Source organism: Lithobates pipiens, unplaced genomic scaffold (genome assembly GCF_037356315.1).
Source record: "Lithobates pipiens isolate NorthernLeopardFrog02 unplaced genomic scaffold, aLitPip1_a1.2 Scaffold_19, whole genome shotgun sequence".
Taxonomy (NCBI): domain Eukaryota; kingdom Metazoa; phylum Chordata; class Amphibia; order Anura; family Ranidae; genus Lithobates; species Lithobates pipiens.
Window position 1 is genome coordinate 85,786,979 of NW_027507764.1, and position 21,904 is coordinate 85,808,882.

The window sequence follows — 21,904 nt, forward strand, 5'->3', positions numbered from 1 at the left end:
ATGTCCGTCCACTAGGGAACTTTGATATTCGTTGGGACTGGGATCCCTAGGTTATTGCAGAAACCCTCCAACTCATCGAGGAATTTTAATCTGAATGTTCGCCCATCTCTTTGAACCAAAAGGGCCGCAGGAAATCCCCAGCTGTATCTGATATTTGCCGCTCTCAATAGTTCTAATAAAGGTTTTAAAAGTCTCCTCCGGGCCAGTGTACCTGCCGACAGGTCAGAGAAAATCTGTATAGAGACCCCTTCATATATTAACGGGGGCGACCCCTTAAGCCTGCTCCATATCTTAACTTTGTCGTCATAGTGGCTGAATTTGATGATTACGTCTCTCGGGACCTCTTCCCTCAGACCTGGGGGTTTCCTCACCCTATGTACCCGATCGATCTTTAAGACCTCTCCTATTGCTTTTCCCAAAATGGGGTTAAAAATTTTTCCCATCTTAGCCTCTAGATCTTCTCCCTGTTGTTCAGGCAATGCTCTGACCCTCAGATTTTGCCGTCTATTCTGGTTTTCTTGTTCATCCAATTTATACAAAGTGTCCCGCTGATCTGTTTGCAATTTCTTTACTTGCGTTTGCAGTTCTAATATTTCGTGGGCCTGTTTTCCTGTTAGTTCCTCTGCCTCTTCCACTCTCCTCAGTAAATGGCCCATATCCATCCTGACATTTGAGATTTCAACTTTGATGGTGTTTTCAAGTTTGGCGAACATTTCCAGCATTTCACTTTTAGTGGGGATTTGGGCGATGTCCCTCTGCCCCCGCGAATTACCATCTATTTCTGAGTCCGTATCCTCCCCTGAATTAGCTCCCGGGGCCCCTGCTGTCTTGGATCCTTCTCTCTTTTTCTCCTTTACTCCCTGCTGTTTTTTTTCTATACCGGGGCTTTTTAAACTGGTTTCCTTCAGGTATTTCTGAATCGTGCTTGTATTCAGGTTCTCTTTTGGATCGTTCGCCTTTTGATTTCTTCCCCTCATGTTTACCCCTTTTGTCCTTTGCCTCCCCAGGTTTATTAGGGCAGAAAAAACAACACACAAAAAAGAAAAGCAACAATTCTTTGTACAGTCTCTCCTTAGTTGTGGCACCTGTCCTGCGCTGAAGGCTCCAGCCTCAGATCCGTTTTCACCTGCTCTGTGCTTTTAAGCGGGGAGAACTCTCCCATATAGCTTTTGCTGCGATTTCACACGCTCTCAAGATGAAAATTGCAGTGCGATTCCACGGCAAGGGCCACACATTAACCCGCTTAGCCTTCCTGCAATTGACCACTGTACTTTGTGCTCAGAGCCGCTACATCAATTTTTAGGTATATTACCTCTTACACATCCTTTATAGTTACATTCCGTTTGATCCTGTTTTACATCTTGATCTTTAATATGTAATCCTCTGGCATCAGTTCGCTGAGCCCCTGCTGTTCCTCTCCTCACTCCCCAGGATCTCACCAGCCCAGGTTCCGTGGGCATTCAACAGGTTTAGACAATCAGGGACAGGATCAGGTAAAGTTCAACAAATATTCAGCAACTAAAAATCAGAGTGAATAGTAATCAGAAAAATAAATACCTGGGGAGGAAGGGGGATCTTGTCCGGAGGGCGGTAAGCAGCAAGTGTCTACTTAGGGCTCCGCTGTCTTCCAGTGCTTCAGGGTAAACTTGAGGCTTTTGGTTTGATTTATCTTTCCTTCTGTTCCTGGAGCATGGCTGATCTCGTTTCCTCTTTGTGTGGGTACCTCGCGCGCTTTGCGGGGAAGTGGAGGGGGAAATCGGCGATTTCTTGCCGGTCCGTTAAGGCTCCGCCACACTATGGTTGTGCTTTTCTGCTCATGCCCGCCGTGTGCGTCGAGATGCGGGAGTGATGAGGTGGTACGGGCCGGGCGGCTTCATGCATGGAGCTCGGCGTCCTTTCCCCTCGCGCTGCTCCAGCTGATCGTTAGGACCGCCCCCATCTGCTCACGCTGGCGCCGTCATCGGGTCCCTCCCCTCTCTCACGGACAGCACTCCATCGCTGGCAGTAGTTCTAATCTCTCACCACTCTATCCAAATCTAAAAAAAGGTTTTGTCTTTAGTTATACTTCAAAACTATTAACTAGACAACAAGGGTGTTAATGCAAGGCTAACATTATCGAGAAGGCATTTCAGTTATTCTAAATGTCCACTCATATCTTTAAACTAAGAAGCATGTGGAACAACCTGATAAAATGTTAACAAGTTAAACCCAAATAAGATTAAATATATAAAAACCCTTTGTCACGTACCTTGTGGAGATCGAGAGTGAAAGGGGGCTTTTTTTACACCTCTTGTCCAACACCTCTGATGGTGGTGACAGAAGTTGTGAGGACAGAGTGGCACGAGGTCTGGTGTAGCGGGCAACACAAGCTGTTGGTTGCGGGATGCAGCTGACTGTGGATCTCCAGACAGGGACCACAGACCAGAACACAGTGACATTTGATCAGCAGACAGGACACAAGCCAAAAGGTCATCAATAGCCAGACAGCAAGGTACAGGAACATCAAGCAGAGGCAGAGTCAGGATACAAGCTGGGATCAGTACACATCTGGGTAGCAAAGTACAGGAATGTAGAAGCTGAGGTCACAACAGGTAGGCAGAAATCCAGTGACAGGTCAGGGGCAAGATGGGTTGTGCACAGGAAGGCAAATCTAGCAGGTCAGAGCACAGGTAAAGCAGGGACTAGTTGAAAACCCCTCAGCAATCTGTTCATGTCACTCCACCTCCAAGTGGTTGTAAACACCTTACAAGCACTTTAACCTACAGGTAAGCCTAGATTAAGGCTTACCTGTAGGTGCAAGAAATATTTCCCAAACCTAAAAGGTTTAGGAGATACTTGCAAGAAAAGCGGCACCAATGTCTAAGGCGCATGCGCCGTGGACATCGGGTGCAGGCGCACTGAGTGTGCCGTTTCTAACGGCAATCATGCTGTTAGTGGCGGCACCAGAGCCTCACTCCGAGTATCATGGCGGCGACGGAGGTGGTGACCGAAGACCGATGCGGGGGCTTCGATCTCAGGTAAGTAATTCATAATGAGCTTGTATGCTATGCATACTAGCTCATTATGCCTTTGCCTTGCAGGGTGTCTTTTTTTTCTTTTTTTCTTAAGAGGCTTTACTTTCTTAAATGGCTTTACTAGGCCATTTAATGCCAATGCCAGTGCTAAGTGTTCACATGTGCATGCGCACGCGCTGCTTAGCGTGCACCCTAATATGTTTGCATGCATGTGCTAGTATACTTCCTGCAGTAAGCCTTTGTGCAAAATTATGAGCATGCGCATGTGCATGAGCATGCAACAGACTTCTTGCTCCAGTATGTACTGGGCTATACCCATATTGAGAAATTAAAATTTATTATATCTTTGAAATATTTATTATTATTCTTTGCCATCAAGTTTATGTTGACTCTTGGCTTATGCATGGATAGTGCTCTCCAAAATGATTGGCCTTCAATTTTGGGTCTTCACAATGGCATGCTGATAATTTCGGTGACTGTACTCAGCCACCTTATTGCTGCTCATCTTCTTTCCCTGAAAAACTTCAAAGCATTATATTATATTATTGTTCTAATGAGTTTATTCTTCTCAGAATATTTCCAAAATAAGACAGCTATACTTAAGTTATCCATGCTTCCGGTGAAAAGTTGGGCATATGTTTTGAAGGAACCATTTGTTTGTTTACCTTACTGTCCAGGGTATTAGAATAGTTTTCAAATACCAAAGTTTAAAAGCAATAATCTTTTTTTATATGTTCTTCATTGTCCATCTTTCATATACATAGAGAGTGACAAAAAATGCTATAGCCTTGATCATTCTCATTGTGTACTTCTAGACACATTGGTACTTTTGAAGTTCATTTCGAGGTGTTTCATCTTTGCTCTTCCAAATACATGCCCAAGTCATGACTTCTGGATAGAGATGGACGAACTTCCGTCGGGACGTTTCGCGAACGTGGCCAAAAGTCCGCAAACCGCAAAGTTTGCGGCGGGCCCCATTGACTTCAATGGCAGGCGAACCTTAAAAACCTACAGGTCATATTTTCAGCCACAAAATACTTACTAGCTGTGCACATATAGTCCCACCACATGGCCACTGACATAACACATGTATGAAGTGAATCTGGGATCGACAACTGTGAAATTTTGACAATACAGGACTCAGGAGCGCATGAAGGCAATGGGGGACAGGAAAGGTCAGGGTAGGCTATGAAAAGGCTGCAGGAGATGATCACCAGCACCGTGATAGAGAGCACTGACACCAGCACAGTGATATAGAGCACTGACACCAGCACTGTGATATAGAGCACTGACACCAGCACTGTGATATAGAGCACTGACACCAGCACCGTGATAGAGTGAACTGACACCAGCACCGTGATATAGAGCACTGACACCAGCACCAAGATATAGAGCACTGACACCAGCACCATGATATAGAGCACTAACACCAGCACCGTGATAGAGTGCACTGACACCAGCACCGTGATAGAGTGCACTGACACCAGCACCGTGATGGAGAGCACTGACACCAGCACCGTGATGGAGAGCACTGACACCAGCACCGTGATAGAGAGCACTGACACCAGCACCGTGATAGAGTGCACTGACACCAGCACCCTGATATAGAGCACTGACACCAGCACCGAGATATAGAGCACTGACACCAGCACCCTGATATAGAGCACTGACACCAGCACTGATACCAGCAACTCGCTGCTGGGCCCCAAAAATATGACACCGCTCAACCTCTTCAAACAGGAGGGTACGGGCATATAGTACGGTGTGCTTTTTTTGTACATGGAAGTGAGCCAAATGTAGAAAAAAGGTCTATGTGCTCGATTAAATAAATCGTTTATAGAGATATACATGGTCTACTGGTCACATGTGTTGAATTCCTCCGAGATCCATGCCTCATTCATTTTTATAAATGTGAGGTAGTCACGATCCCCCCTGCTGCGCTGAACGTCCTTTCGGACAGGACACTGGATGAGGGGCAAGCTAACAGTTCCAATTGCAAATTGGGCAAGCTCTGGCCAGAGGTCAAGCCTGCCCACCCAGTAGTCCAGGGGTTCATCACTCCTCAGAGCATCCACATCGGCTGTTAACCCAATGTAGTCAGACACCTGTCGCTCTAGGCGTTCCCTAATGCTGGATCCGGATGAGATCTGTCGATGAGTCAGCTGAAAGAAGGACCTCATATCAGAAGTCACCAACACATCTTCAAACTGGCTTCTTCTTGCAGGCGCTATTGGATTGGTACCCGCAACTCTTTCTCTAGGAGTGGGAATTCCTCCTCTGCCAGCGCACGCAAAAGCAGAATGCAGCATTTCTTGAAGCAAGGCCTGGAAGTGGTCCATTCTGACAGCCCTCTGTGACGGTGGTAACATTTCTGCCATTATGTGTTTGTACCGGGGGTCTAAGTACGTTGCCACCCAGTACTGGTCCTTGACCCTTATGTTTTTTAAACAGGGGACCCTGTTAAAACACTGGAGTACGAAGGCCCCCATTTGCACTAAACTGGAAGCAGTGTGGTGGCCTGGCTCCTGCTCATCATCCAGGATAATGTTGTCCTCCTTGTTCTCCTCTCCCCATCCATGCACAACAACAGGGATCCAAGAAAGGTTTAAAGCATGCTCTTCTTGCTCCTCCTCATCTGCCCTGGCACCATCCTCCTTTGACTCCTCTTCAGACTCCTGTTGTTGACTTGTCTCAGATAGAGAAGCCCCCCCCATGGGAATTCATCCAGCATTGCGACTTCCGCATCTTCCTGCTCCTCCACGGCTTGATCAATGACACAACGCAATGCACGCTCCATAAAGAAGGCATAAGGTACCATGTCACTGATGGCGCCATGGCTGCGACTGACCAGTTTGGTGATCTCATCAAATGGCTGCAGACGTCTGCATGCGTCGCGCATGAGCAGCCACTGGCGCGGTGAAAAAAAACTAAGCTCCCCAGAACCTGTTCTGCCACAGAGTTCATACAGGTAGACGTTAACTGCACGTTTCTGCTGGAGCAGCCTATCAAGCATATAGAAGGTTGAGTTCCATTGCGTCGGGCAATCGCAAATAAGACATCTGACCGACAGATTGTGTCGCCTCTGAATGTCAGCAAGGCGAGCCATGGCCATGTAAGATCTTCTGAAATGGGCCGAGATTTTCCAGATGTCCTGGACCCCAGAGTATTTGACAAGGAATCGCTGCACGACCAAGTTTAAGACGTGTGCCATGCATGGCACGTGCATAATTTTGCCCTGTTTCAATGCGCTAAGCAGATTGGCACCGTTGTCACACACCATTTTACCAACTGTCAAATTGAGCGGCGTTAGCCACTGATCTGCCTGTGAATGCAAAGCTGAAAGGAGTGCAGGGCCAGTGTGGCTCTTGGCTTCCAGGCACAACAGACGCAGCACAGCTTGGCAACATCTCACCTGGCATGTCTAATAGGTTCTGGGGAGCTTTGGCGGCGCAGCGGAAGAGACGCTAGCAACAGAAAAGGAGGAGTCAGCCGAGGAGGAGAGGGAGGAGGATGGAGTAGGAGGAGGAGAAGTAGAGGCAGGCCTGCATGCAATCCGTGGTGGTAAAACCAAATCTACACGGGTGCCACGGGTTACATGCTTGACGGCCGTCAGAAGGTTGACCCAGTGGGCAGTAAAAGTGATATACCTTCCCTGCCTGTGTTTGCTAGACCACATGTCTGTGGTCAGATGTATCTTGGCACCGACACTGTGTGCCAGAGATACATTCACTTGCCGCTGAACATGGCCATATAGCTCTGGGATGCCCTTCTGTGAGAAATACTTCCTTCCTGGGACCTTCCATTGTGGTGTTCCAATGGCCACAAATTTTCAAAAGGCCTCTGAGTCCACCAGTTTATATGGCAGTAGTTGGCGGGCTATCAGTTCTGACAAGCCAGCCGTCAACCGTTGGGCAAGAGGGTTATCCGGCATCATCATTTTTTTACGCTCGAACATTTGGTCCATGGAAGCCTGCATTTTTGCAGAAAAACGTGTGGACGCTGTGATGGAGGGTGGAGTGGAGGACAATTGTGAGGAGAGAGGAGAAGGAGAAGTAGAAGACGAGGCTGGACGGCGAGAGCCTGGAGTGTGGCTTTGTGTGTTCCGTTGCTCCCACTGGGCATGGTGATGGCAGCTCATGTGCCTTCTTAAGGCGGTCATCCCTAGGTGAGTGTTGGGCTTACCGCAACTTATGCGTTGACTGCAAAGATTGCAGATGGCAACACTATTGTCAGCAGCAGACACGTTAAAAAAAGCCCACACTGTGGAGCCATGTGCCGGCATCCTGGGAGCGCCAGATGTGACCGTACATGGTTGATGCCTCGCTCCCGATACATTAGCAGTCTGCTTTTTCCCTCCTGTGCAATGTAAGTTCTTCCTGCTTCTCCTCCCTATCTGCTGGTCCATATCTCCCTCTGAACCCCCTCCTCTTCCTCTCTTGTGGGCACCCATGTGACATCACTAGACACGTCATCATCGACGTCACCTTCCCTACTGCTATAATTAGAGATCTTGGAGTAGGCAGCAACAGCGGGGACCAACCTCCTCCTTGGGCTGATCTGGGTACTGTCGTCAGACTGCTGAGTGGCGGTTGTTGCTACCTCCTCTTCCTGATCCAATGCCAAGAGTGGCTGCGCATCGGAAATGTCTTGATATGGATCGGAAAATAATTCCTGTGACTCAAGCTGAAGGTATATGGTGGTGGTGTTGGTGGTAGTGTCTTTGGGGGTGCACACAGCAGAGAGTGAAGAAGAGGATGCAGATCGAGAGGATGAGGAGGGTGTAGAAGAGTAAGGCTGAGTGAGCCACTCAACCAAGTCTGGTGCGTCCTTTGACGTAATCGCTCGCAACTTCTGCAATTTGCCACTTTGGCTCAAGCCTGTTGCTCCTGCCCTAGCCCTACCACCCCTGTGGAAGGGCCTGCCTCTTCCTCTGCCTGGCATTTTTTAAATGACCCTATGACAAAAGTCTCTAGAGAAGTGCAGTATGTATGTGGAAGAAGGTATAAAACACCCCGCTTCAATCTGTCGTTTTTGGGGGCCACTGGTCTATCACACCAGCTAAAATACTTATTTTTTAATTGCGTTTGTCACTCTTTGTAGTATCGCTGCAGAACCGCTCAGTAGTCACAATGCTGCACAGTGGAAATGTACTATACTATGCTTTGTGGACCTAAGTAATAGCTAGCTAGTGATTAAACTTACTGTCCCTGCTGCACACAGCGTCCTGTCCCTACACTGACAAAAGACAATCACCAGCACAGCAGTGCACTGAACCCTATATACTGTACTACACCTATACCAGTCCTTAAAAGGACTTTTGTGGACCTAATAGCTAGCGATTTGTGTCACTACAGTCTGTCCCTGCTCTACAAAGCAACCTCTCCCTACACTGACATAAGACAGATTGTAAAATGGCCACCAGATCAGGTCTGTTTATAAGGTAGGGGGAATGTCTAATTGTCCATGTGCTGAAATGTCTCAATTGGCTTTCTGTGTCATCATGGGTCAAAGTTCTTTCACACTGTAAACACATATGTCCGCCGGGCGAACAGCGGCAATAGTCCACCGATCGGGCGAATCGCGAACACGCAAAATTCGCCGTGAACCGACTGCTGGGCGAACAGTTCGGCCATCCCTACTTCTGGATCCTTTGTGTTTATAATAGTTCCAAGAATCTCTATCTACCATTTATATATCTAAAATGAGTGAGTACCACTAAAATGACACTTGTTTCTGTATCCTAGAATTCATATGTTTGACAACAAACTGTTTGGAATTCATAATGCTGAGTCTGATCACATGGATCCACAGCACAAATTACTGCTGCAGTGTACATACAGGGCTCTGGAAGATGCTGGTTATGCCATGGAGAGCATCAGTGGAAGCAATACTGGTGTCTACATAGGTAAACAAAAATCATTTATGCTACCAAAAATATCTTGTCAACATCTGAGATTTCAGTAGTAATTCAGGTCTACCACACAAAGAACAATGATGTAAAATGTGAATGAATTCATGGTAACCAAATCAGGAATTCAGGAAATTAGGAATACGTGGGTGATTAATTCTGTTTGCCTAGATATTCTACTGTTTATACTTTATTGATTCTTTGTTGAACACAAGAAACACAGCGATATCAAACAACCATGTTAATGATTAGATGATCCACTAACTCTTACCAGCCCTAAACAATTTAACTGTTTAACCTCTAAATCTATGTAACTTTGGGGATCATTATGAGGGATTTTAATTATTATTGATGGTTATTTTTATACTTTGCACTGTGGAGAATGTAACAAAAGAGCAGGACCATTATTTTGCAATAATAGAAAAGCACTTGGTGGGAGAGTGGGCTGAGACCATAGAGTTATTCTACCCAACAATTTTTAGCTATAATTGTAATGAGGTTTAAGAAGATTAGACTTTCAGTATATCTGTCATTATTTTGCAGGTTTAATGAACAAAGATGCAGAATTTATATACAATAATTATCCTGAAAACATCAATCACTTCAATGGAACTGGCACGTCAATGTGCATAGCAGCAAACAGGATATCATATCAATTCAATCTGACTGGGCCTTCTTTGTCACTGGATACCGCCTGTTCTTCCTCCCTTGTTGCACTACATTTAGCATGCCAAGCCATCAGACAAGGTAATTATTAGGATCAAACCAGAACTCCTATAAAATTGGCTGTAAACATGCAGCCTTTGTGTAGCCCATGTGTCCATAATCATGGCAGACAATTACTGTTTAGGGATGAGCTTGATGTTCGAGTCAAACGTATATTCGACTGGAACATCGGCTGTTCGCACGTTCGGCGAATACCGAACGTTATGGGCCGTTCGCACCAAATTCATGTGGCACTCATCGCAGTGCATTGCTGGCTCATGATTGGCCAAGCACTGTGACCCCACATGCTTGGCCAATCACAGCACCGGTAGCAAGGAGAGCCATAATTGGCCACAGGCAGGATGCCTGTGGCCAATTATAGCTCAGGGGGTTTAGTACATGCCCCACACTATATAAGGCGGCCAGCACGGCGGCCTTGTGTAGTGTGTTCTGGCATGCAGGGAGAGAAGGACAGTTTGTTCTTTTCTCAGGCATCTGCAGGAATTAGTGGATGTTGTGTGCCTCCAGCGCAGTATATACCTGTATCTACCCTTTATTGCTGTTGTTCTCTAATACAGCCATCTGCAGGAGTTAGTGAGTGTTGTGTGCTTCCAGCGCAGTATACACCTGTATCTACCCTTCATTGCTGGTGTTCTATAATAAAGGCATCTGCAGGAGTTAGTGGGTGTTGTGTGCCTCCAGCACATCACAGTATACACCTATATCTACCCTTTATTGCTGGTGTTCTATAATAAAGGCATCTGCAGGAGTTAGTGGGTGTTGTGTGCCTCCAGCACAGTATACACCTGTATCTACCCTTTATTGCTGGTGTTCTATAATAAAGGCATCTGCAGGAGTTAGTGGGTGTTGTGCACCTCCAGCACAGCACAGTATACACCTGTATCTACCCTTTATTGTTGTTGTTCTCTAATACAGCCATCTGCAGGAGTTAGTGGGTGTTGTGTGCCTCCAGTGCAGTATATTATACACATATATCTACCCTTTATTGCTGGTGTTCTATAATAAAGGCATCTGCAGGAGTTAGTGGGTGTTGTGTGCCTCCAGCACAGTATACACCTGTATTTACCCTTTATTGCTGGTGTTCTATAATAAAGGCATCTGCAGGAGTTAGTGGAGTGTTGTGTGCCTCCAGCACAGCACAGCACAGTATACACCTGTATCTACCCTTTATTGCTGTTGTTCTCTAATTCAGCCATCTGCAGGAGTTAGTGGGTGTTGTGTGCCTCCAGCACAGTATACACCTGTATCTACCCTTTATTGCTGGTGTTCTATCATACAGGCATCTGCAGGAGTGTCAGGGCTGGCTTAGCCCTTCCTCCTCTGGGCTGGTCGCTCAGCTGTCGGCTAATTGCCAGCTCTCTTCTCTTTCCACTGTTACCAGCTGTTCCCGATGATGCTCATCTGACCTGCCTTTTTAAAGCCTTCCAGCTCACTCTTTCCTTTGCCTTCACGTTGGCCACATCACTAGGAACCATCTCCTGCTGTTTGTTTCAAGACTGGCTAGCTAACATCCCTCCTGGCTTCTATCCTGCTTGCAGTTAATCTCCTTGGATCCCTGACGTCTGGACTGGCTGATTACCCGATCTGGTTTATGAACTTTGAACTGGCTGACTACTCAATCTGGCTACTGGAATCTGGCTATGCTTGACTACGCTTTTTCCTATTTACCTTTTTATTTTTATTAATAAACAAGTGTGATTTGATTGTACTTCTGTCTCTGTCTGTTTCATGGTTGCTGACAGTACGCGAAGGCCATGAATTCAGAAAATACAGTCAATCCACTTGTTGGTAATATTTTTTCCAGATTGGATGAGCAAGATCACTGCATGGATCAGTTTGCCTTGGGGTTACAAACGCTCCTGAATCGCACGGCTCACCTGGAATCCCCCACGGTGGCTGCTCCAGTATAACCTGAGTCGCAGGCTGTCCCTGCTGCTGTGCCAGTCTCCGTGCAGGCACCTACCTCTATACAAGGTATGTCTGGTTGTGTTCCACTTCCCCAGCGATTTGGGGGTGATCCAGTTCAATGCAGAGGGTTTCTCAATCAGGTTGAGATATACTTTGAAATGCTGCCCAGGTGTTTCCCACGGACAGAAGAAAAGTAGGTTCTATGATAGCTTTGCTTTCTGTGAGAGCCTTGGCCTGGGCTAACCCTCTATGGGAGATGCAAAAACCTGTTGTCTTGATTTACCCTCAGTTTGTGGCCTCCTTTAGAAGGGTTTTTGACATTCTCGCACGCTCCGCTTCTGCTGCCAAGTGCCTCATGTCCATCAAACAGAGTAAGAGAACTGTTGCCGACAACGCCATTGAATTCCGTACTCTGGCAGCAGAGATTGCTTGGAACAATGAGGCCCCCGTGGCAGATTTTTCTCATGGTCTCTCTGATTCCATCAAGGACGAGATAGAAGCCCGAGATATACCCACTGAGTTGGAGAGCTTGATCTCGTTTTCCATCCTCATTGACTCCAGACTCCGAGAAATACTTTCTCTTAAGGAGCGCTTGCGGAAGCCTCCTGTACGTTTGCCTCTGAGCTTTGTAGTCCCACCCATGCCTCCCTCACCTCCCATGCCTCCTGGTACCGACTTGATCAGTGAAGATGAACCCATGCACCTGGGCTTCACGCATGTCTCTGTGGATGAGAGAGCCTTTAGGAGGAGGGAGAGATTGTGCCTTTATTGTGGCCAGGCAGGTCACTTTTTGAAGTCTTGTCCTACCCGTCCAGGGAACGCCCGAACCTTGAGGTCCTGTCATGGACAGACCTTGGGTGGCGTTGTTTCGTCCCCAGTTATCCAGAAGGATAAGCCCCTGGTTTTGGTCACCCTTTCTTGGGCTGAGTCGTCCATCGAGATACAGGCGCTAATTGACTCTGGGGCTGCAGGCCTGTTCATTGATGCTGCATTTGTTTTGCAGCACTCGATTCCGCTGCAGCTGCGTGACACTCCACTTGCCATTGAGGCTCTTGACGGGAGACCTTTACAGCCTGCCCATGTGACGGTTCCGTTGTCCATGGCCGTAGGGGCTCTTCACCATGAGATAATCCAATTCCAAATTATTTCCTCACCCAGATTTCCGTTGGTTATTGGTTAACCTTGGTTACAGAGGCACAACCCCTCTTTTGATTGGCTCCATGCTGAGGTTTTCTCCTGGTCACCACAATGCAGTGAGACATACTTCCTGAAGGTATCCAAGGTCCTGTGCACCGCTTCACACTCCCCTCCCTGCCGGAGGAGTACCGTGAATTTGGCGATGTCTTTGATAAAGGTCAAGCCGGTAGTTTGCCTCCACACCGGCCTTATGATTGCGCAATTGGAGGATAAGGCCATGGAGGAGTATGCCGCTGACGCACTTTCTCGAGGTTTCATCCGCAAATCCTCTTCTCCTGCTGGTGCTGGTTTCTTCTTTGTGAAAAAGAAGAGCGGTGAACTGAGACTATAGATTATAGGGGTCTCAATCGTGTCACAATTAAGAATGCCTATCTGATTCCATTGATTACAGAGTTATTTGACCGCGCATTAAGGAGGGCGATGAGTGGAAAACTGCATTTAATACCAGAACAGTCCCTGGAGAGCCACCACACAGATGTTTGTCGTGTGCTTCCGAAACTAAGAGAGAACAATCTCTATTGTAAACTGGAGAAGTGCGAGTTCCATCGTGAACAGGTTACATTCCTGGGCTATGTCATTTCCACTGCTGGTTTTTCGATGGACCCAGAGAAACTTTCGGCAGTCCTACAGTGGCCTCGACCTGTGGGTTTACGTCCTCTGCAGCGTTTCCTGGGCTTTGCCAACTACTATCGGAAGTTTATTCGTAACTTCTCGTCTCTGGTCAAGCCCCTGACTGATATGACCAGAAAGGACGGTAACCCACAGAGTTGGTCTCCGGAGTCCATTAAGGCCTTTGAGACTCTCAAGGCTGCCTTTGTTTCTGCTCCTGTGTTGGCACATACTGATCCTACGTTGCCTTTTATCCTAGAAGTTGATGCTTCTGAGACTGGAGTTGGCGCCCTTCTGTCTCAACGTCCTAACTCTGAGAACGCTATGCATCCATGTGGCTACTTTTCCAAGAAATTATCACCTGCTGAGCGCAGTTATGAGATTGGTGACAGAGAGCTGTTGGCGATCATTTTAGCTCAGAAAGAATGGAGACATCTCCTTGAAGGTACCACTGTGCCTGTTCTTATTCTTACTGACCGTAAGAATCTTACATTCTTGTCTGAGGCTAAGCGACTCTCTCCCAGAAGGGCGCGATGGGCTCTTTTCTTGTCGAGCTTTAAGTACATTGTCTCATTCTTACCCGGTACTAAGAATGTAAGGGCTGATGCCTTGTCACGACAATTTTCCTCCATTTCCAAGTCGGAGTCAGTTCCGGTTCCTATGATTCCTCCTGATCGTATCTTGGCTACGGTTCGCACCAGTCTTACTTCTCCTTTGGGTGACAAAATTCTTGCTGCTCAGGTCCATGCTCCTCCTGATAAACTTAGTGACTGCTGCTTTGTCCCAGAGAGTCTCTGTAATGCTGTGCTCCAGACTTACCATTCTCCCAAGGCTGCTGGCCATCCTGGGAAGAATCAACTCATTCCCAACAATTCTGGTGGCCTAGTCTATGGGCTGATGTTACTGCCTTCGTAGCTGCCTGTCCCATGTGTGCTCAGAGTAAGATTCCACAACACCTTCCAGTGGGCCTCCTACAACCCATACCCAATGGAGAGAGGCCCTGGACTCACCTGTCTATGGATTTCATTGTGGAGTTGCCCAACTCCCAAGGCAACACTGTTATCCTTATGGTGGTTGACTGGTTCTCAAAGATGTGTCATTGTATTCCACTTAAGAAGTTGCCTACCTCTAAGGAACTGGCTTCCATTTTTGTTCGGGAGATCTTTTGCTTACATGGGCTACCTAAGGTGATTGTCTCAGACAGGGGCAGTCAGTTTGTCTCCCGGTTCTGGCGAGTCTTTTGTGCACAGTTGGGAATCCAACCTGCGTTCTCTTCTGCGTATCACCCGCAGTCTAATGGGGCCTCAGAACGAACCAATCAGTCCTTGGAGCATTTCCTACGTTGCTATATTTCTGACCATCATAACAACTGCTCAGACCTATTACCTTGGGCAGAGTTTGCTCACAACAGTGCCTTGAATTCTGCCTCCCGATTGTCTCCAGTTATGGGGAATTATGGTTTCCAACCTTCCATGTTGCCTGACTTTTTTGTTCCGCAGAGTATTCCTGCATTAGAGGAGCATCTCCCTGGTCTTCATTCCACTTGGGTACAAGTCCAGGAGGCTTAGTCATGCTAATGATAGATACAGACTCCATGCTGACCGCAGACGCCTGCCTGCGCCTTCCTACCAGGTTGGGGACAGGGTCTGACTGTCATCTCGCAACCTCCGGCTTCATGTCCCCTCACTGAAGTTTGCACCTCGGTTTATTGGGCCTTTCTGTATCCTTCGCAGGATTAACCCAGTGACTTATGCGTTGGACCTTCCTCCTAGTATGCGCATCTCAAATGCTATTCATGTCTCCTTATTGAAACCGTTGGTCTGTAACCGATTTACCACCTTGGTGCCACGTCCTCACCCTATTCAGGTTGAGAACCATGAGGAGTATGAGGTACAATCCATTGTTTACTCCCGTAGGTTCCATGGGCGCATACAGTTCCTGGTGCATTGGAAGGGGTACGGTCCGGAGGAACGCTCCTGGGTTTCATCCTCTGACGTACATGCCCCGGTCCTCCTCCGCAAGTTCCATAGACAGTTTCCTCTCAAACCCGGTGGCCCTCCGAGGGAGAGGGGTCATTGAGGAGGGAGTATTTTCAGGGCTGGCTTAGCCCTTCCTTCTCTGGGCTGGCTGCTCAGCTGTCGGCTAACTGCCAGCTCTCTTCTCTCTCCACAGTTACCAGCTATTCCTGATGATGCTCGTCTGACCTGCCTACTTAAAGCCATCCAGCTCACGTCACATCTGCCTTCACCTTGGTCACATCACAAGAAATCATGTCCTGCGGTTTATTTAAAGACTGGCTTGCTGACATGCCTTCTGGCTCCTTATCCTGCTTGCTGTTGCTCTACTTGGATCCCTAACTTCTGGCCTGGCTGACTACCCGATCTGATTATTGAATTCTGGCCTGGCTGACTACTCTATCCGGTTACTGGACTCTGGCTATATTTGACACACTTTTTCTATTTACCTATTTATTTTTATTAATAAACAAGTGTGATTTAATTGTACATCTGTCTCAGTCTGATTCATGGTTTCTGACAGTTGGAGGTTGTTCAGTCACCATGCCTCCAAAATGCTACTACTGGTTGTGACACACCTCTCTCCTCCACCCCCTCCTCTTCTTCTTCCTTCATGGCCTCTTCCAGTGCTCTGCCCTCGGAACCAGCGGTGCTCCGTAGGCATTCAAGGGGCTATGCAAGTACGCAGGCAAAACTATGCCATGCCATGCTTGCACTGGTTTGTTTGGGGGACAGGAGCCACACTGGGGCAGATATTTTGGCAGCTCTGTAGGGGCAGACCGAGAGTTGGTTGACACCACGCCAGGTTAAGCCAGGAATGGTGGTTTGCGACAATGGCACCAACCTCCTGTCCACCCTCGGACAAAGACAACTGACCCATGTGCCCTGTGTGGCTCACGTCCTTAATCTGGTGGTGCAGCGGTTCTTGGGCAAGTACCCGGGCTTACAGGATGTCCTGAGGCAGGCCAGGAAAGTCTGTGTGCATTTCCGCTGATCATTTAATGCCAGTGCTCGGCTGACTGAGCTCCAAAAGGAGTTGAACCTGCCCAAGAACCACCCACCAGGTGGAACTCAACGTTGGCCATGGTGCAGCGGCTGCACATGCAGCAGAGGGCCATCAATGAGTACCTGTGCAACTACCGCACCAGGACAGGGTCAGGGGGGCTCGTTTTATATCTCACCACACCAGTGGGGCATAATCAGGGATGCATGCACTGTCCTGTCACCATTTGAGGAGGCCACAAGGATAGTGAGCAGTGACAGTGCATGTATCAGTGACACTGTACCCCTTCTCCACCTGTTGGAGCATACACTGCGTGGAATAATGGACAGGGCACTTGAGGCAGAACAGAGGCAGGAAGAGGAGGACTTCCTTGCCTCTCAAGGTCCCCTTTATCCAGACAGTGTTCCTGCTGTCCCACCCATCACACAGGAAGAGGACGAGGAGGAGGAGGATTGTGTCAGCATGGAGGTGGAGCCTGGCACTCAGCATCAGCAGCAGCAGTCTTTTAGGGATGATTTAAAGTCCCAAGAAACCCGTGGACTGCTACGTGGCTGGGAGAAGGTGGCTGCGGATCATGTTGTCCTTAGTGACCCAGAGGACTCTGGACTGAATGCCTCAGCTAACCTATGCTGCATGGCCTCCCTGATCCTGCAAAGCCTGTGGAAGGATCCTCATATTCTTCGGATCAAAGAGAGGGAACATTACTGGCTGGCCACTCTCCTTGATCCACGGTACAAGGGTAAGGTTGCGGACCTTATCTTGCCATCGCAGATGGAGCAGATGATGAGACATCTCTGGGAGGTCTTGCAGCAAGGTCTGTGCAACGCGTTCCCAGAGACTGGGAGGTTCCAAACTCCTGGTCCTGGACAACGTGTTGCTGAGGCTTCAGTCAGTCACAGAAGGAGCGGTGGAGAAGGTGGCCGTCTCACCGATGGGTTCAGACAATTTTTTAGTCCGCAGCCCCAAGGTATGATCGGTTCCAGCAACCATCTCCAGCGTCTGAAGCTGATGTAACCGAATAATTTTTTGGGAAATGTCACATCCCTTCAAGACTGCCTATGCTGATGCTGAGTGTCTGTCCTGTTATGTTGACTCACTATCCTCTTCCTCCTCAATGATCCTGCTGATATCTTGGAAGAACATTTTTGGTTCTGGGTGATGCCACCAGCCAAATTTTTCAGCCCCTGTTTAACAGGGGCATGTACTTACAATTTTTGATGCAATGCTTTGCAGCAGTGCTCATTCCTGCACTCCAACTAGAGTATATGGGAGAGGTTGCAGTGTCGTGGCACCAGCACCAGTGCCTAAGGCCCAATTTTTCAGCTCCTGTTTAACAGGGGCATGTAATTAAAATTCTTGATATAATATTTCACAGCAGGGCCCGTTCCTGCGCCCACCGAGAGTAACTGTGAGGACTTATAGGGTTGTGGCACCAGTGCCTAAGGCCCAATTTTTCTACCACTGTTCAACAATGGCATGTAATTACAATTCTTGATATAATCGTTCACAGCAGGGCACTCCAGCATCCACCAAAAGTCACTTTGAGGGCTTACAGTGTTGTGGCAACACCAACAGCTTAGGCCCCCATTTCTGCAGAGCATATAGGGTAGGCCCCTACCTTCAAACATCCAACTTACAAACGTCTCCTACTTGCAAACGGAAGGAGACAACAGGAGGTGAGATGAAAAAAGAGGGATGGCAAGAAAAAATTCTACAGGGGTTATAACCCTTCCCTATGTTTTCCAAAAAACTTAAAAATAGATTTTTTTACACAGTCCCAGGCTTGTTTGCACCGCCTGTATACTACTGTTCTGAGTATATAGGGCCTGGGGGCCCCACGCCTTTCTGTTTTTTAATATGGGTTTTTTAATTATGGGTTCCCCTTAATATCCGTACAAGACCCAAAAGGGCTGGTAATGGGCAGGGGGGCTACCCATACAAGTTTTTTCAATGATTTTCATCCATATTGCCGGAACCAGATAGTACATTAAAACCGCAAGCAGTTTTAAATGACTTTTTTCCCGTTAAATGTCAATTTGTGCAGGGACTGTTCTAAATACGGGAAACACATGCCACTTCACAGGCATACTATAGACAACCCCAGGCACGATATTTAAATGAATATTTAACTTTTTTTTCACTTTAATCATCATTAAAATCAGTGCTCCCGAAAAACGGCCATTTTTAAAAACAATTTTGGCATTGACCCATGTCCCCTGGGGCAGGAGCCAGGTCCCCAAACCCTTTTTAGGACAATATCTTGCATATTAGCCATTAAAATTAGCACTTTTTAGTTCAAACGTTCGAGTCCCATAGACTTCAATGGGGTTCTAAAGCTTGCACGAATTTTAGGTCCCTTCAAAAGTTCTGGTGCGAACCGAACCGGGGGGGGGGGGGGGGTGGGTGTTCGGCTCATCCCTATTACTGTTATTTGTTTCAACTGAGCTTAGAAAAGGCATGGGGCGTCTGAGGGGGATTTTGGTGGTTATGTGCATTGGGTGCCCATCCGGGAGCGCGCAGTATAAAGGCTGTGGGAGTGTGACAGGCCCGCAGGGGCTGGAGCTGCTAAGGACCTCAGGATGTACGTGGATGGCTTTCTTGTACGAGTATCCTTCTTTTATGGCAGAGTGGGGCTTATGGCTGACTTTACAGTTCTGTCGTGGAATGTCCGGGGCCTCAACTCTGCCATAAAATGGTCCCTGGTGTTTAAATATATACAACGTCACAGCCCCAAGATATGTATTTTGCAAGAAACACACCTGATTGGTGTAGGCTCCTGGGACTAAAAAAGGCCTGGGTGGGGGCTCATTACCATGCTTCCTATTCCAGCTATGCAAGGGGAGTGAGTGTGTTGGTGCATAGGTCACTGGCTTTTCAACCCATGACGATTAGAACTGATCCTGATGGGCACTATGTTCTGATACATGCGTTGATTGCTGTCATCCCCTATGTTATTGTGGGAATCTATTTACCCCTCTGCTGACACTGCCCTACTTCATAGGTTGATGCAAATTGTGGTCCAATTTGATGTGAGCAGGGTGCTGCTCGTAGGTGATTTGATATATATTATATATTGATATATAGAAAGCAAGATAGAGAAAATGCAAAGTAAACAAACAGATTTGTTGTACAATGATACTTAATCAGTAGAAACCAGCTTTGTTACAATGGTGTCAAACTATCATGGGGTTAAAATACGTTGTTGAGCTTCAGATTGTCTGGTATAATGTAAGAGCCTGTAACCCTACAATGCCTAGTCCAAGTTAAAGTGGGTATGTGCGCACCACTATCCTCTCTGAATGAATGACTTGTATAGCGCTACCTATGCGAACTGAATCGCCTCAGGGTGCTTTCTTGCCACCAGTGTCCATCTGCAGCTTTTATGCAGCCTGTAGGGTCCCGACACACTTACAACACATACACATATTATGGCCAATTTTTATTGGACAGGGTCTAATTAACCTACCAGCATGTCTTTGGAGTGTGGGAGGAAACCAGAGTACCCAGAGGAAACCCATGCAGGCACAGGGAGAACATGCAAACTCCAGGCAGATAGTGTCGTGGTCAGGATTTGAACCAGCAACCCTAGTGCTGCTAGGTGAAAGTGCTAACCACTACACCACTGTGATGCCCACTCATTACAGGCAGGCTAGGGTTCTTGTTCTTAATCTGGCCACGTTTTCTCTGTGGGGGAAGCTGTGTGTGTGTCACCATTCCGGTCTAATGAGACTAGAGGTCAAGTAGTAAATAATTGGATGGTACTGCAACATGTAGGGGGGGGGGAGAGAGTAAGGAAAGAGGGATCAGGACAGTAAAGAGCTTAGGGATCAAGAGGTAGACATTCCACCCTGATTACACAGGTGCATCGGTAGAGTCCTCTGTGGCCCATGGGATAAATTCTGAGGAATATCGAAACATAGTCCATGAGGTCCAGGTCTTGGAGAATTGTTCCTCCCTACCCGTTTCCTGCGCCAACATTCGTTCCAAACTATTAATTCGGTCCACTTCAATTGCCCAATCCCCCAGGCAAGCCATGCCCGTCAACTTCCAATGTCTGGGCAGCACCATTCTAGCAGAAGCCAAAAAGTGACGCAGAACGTCTTTCTTGACTGACCTAAGTGATCCTGGGAGCAGAGATAGCAGAACCATCTCAGGAGAGGGTGTAACTGAGGTCGACATGAGTCTGCAGTACAAGTCGAGGATCTATTGCCAGAACTTCCTTACGGGGGGCATTCCCACCAAATTTGAAGTAGGGTTCCCCTAGAAGACAAGCAACGCCAGCAAGTATCCGGAAGCGCCAAGTTTATCCAGTGTAAAGTCGAAGGGCATCTATACCAACGGGTCAACAGCTTGAACCCCTTTTCTTGAGAATTGGAGGCTAAGGACATTTTGTGAGTCAGTATGAAGCATTTTTGCCAATCTACAGGCGAGATGGAGTGGCCCAGGTCTTCCTTCCATGCCTGTGTGTATGGGGAAAGGTCAGGATTATAAGCCATGTGTAAGAGAGAGTATAATTGAGAGACTGCATGTGTAGGGGGGTGGGGGGGTGGCCTGGAGCAACATGCTCTCCAAGTCTGTTAAGTCAGTGAGTAAATCAGGTAATGATGGGAAGGTGCGAATGAAGGAAATCACCTGTTGCCTCTGCAGCCAGTGCATCGAGGCATGAGAAAATGGGTCGGAGGAAACGTCATGAGTCAGAGAGGGGTCTGAACGTAGGACTTGGGCAAGTCGTCTGTGGTCCTCCTTACACCAAGGTCCAAAACTTGCGCCCTGGAGGGCCGGTGGGAAAGCTGGAGTCCCAAACAGAGGGGTCATGGGTCCCTTTAGGGGAGATAGGGTCTTGGAGGAGTTCATTCGGGTCCAAATTTGTATGGTTTGTTGGGTGAGGTCGCTCAGGGGTATCTCTCCTTTCAAGAATTCAGTAGGTGTCCACGGCAAAGCACAGAGATCTATTGGGTTAATATGGCTCTCTATCTGTACCCACAATTTGGAAGAGGAATGATGGAACCAGTTAAGTATACGTGTGAGCACAGCTGCTCTATAGTATAAGGAGGCATCAGGGGCTCCAGCTCCGCCACGAATCTTGGGGAGCGATAAGGTCTCATATCATATCCGGGGACAAGCCCCACCCCAAATAAAGGAGGAGAAAAGTTGGCAGAGCTTCTTGAAAAACCAGGAGGGTATGGAAATAGGAATTGTTTGGAACAAATAGAGATCGTAGGTGATTTTAACCTGGTCATGTCGAGCACCTTGGATAGGCTTCACTCCTCCCCTTCCCCCAATGCTGGTTTGTCTCACTGGGCCTTTGGTTTGACCGACTTGTGGTGCCATTTACACCCCTCAGACGCACAGTTTACATGCCTGTCCACAACTTACAGGACGCTGTCCCGATTGGACGGTCTCTGCCGAGATTCTCTCCCGGGGCATATCGGATCATGCGCCATTGCTGGTTACGGTTCAGGTGGAACCCCCTGGGGGTCAGAGGTTGTGGAGATTGTCTAAATACTGGATCATGGAGGCGGGG

General features: G+C 47.7%; 1 protein-coding gene across 1 annotated transcript in view; it reads left to right on the top strand.

The window, feature by feature from the left end:
• Positions 1-21,904, top strand: part of LOC143996145 (mycocerosic acid synthase-like) — a 99,987-nt gene that overhangs the window by 51,367 nt on the left and 26,716 nt on the right. The window contains exons 3-4 of the mRNA XM_077491031.1: positions 8,759-8,919; positions 9,466-9,669. Coding sequence (XP_077347157.1) covers positions 8,759-8,919; positions 9,466-9,669 — 365 coding nt within the window. The remainder of the gene's footprint in view (positions 1-8,758; positions 8,920-9,465; positions 9,670-21,904) is intronic.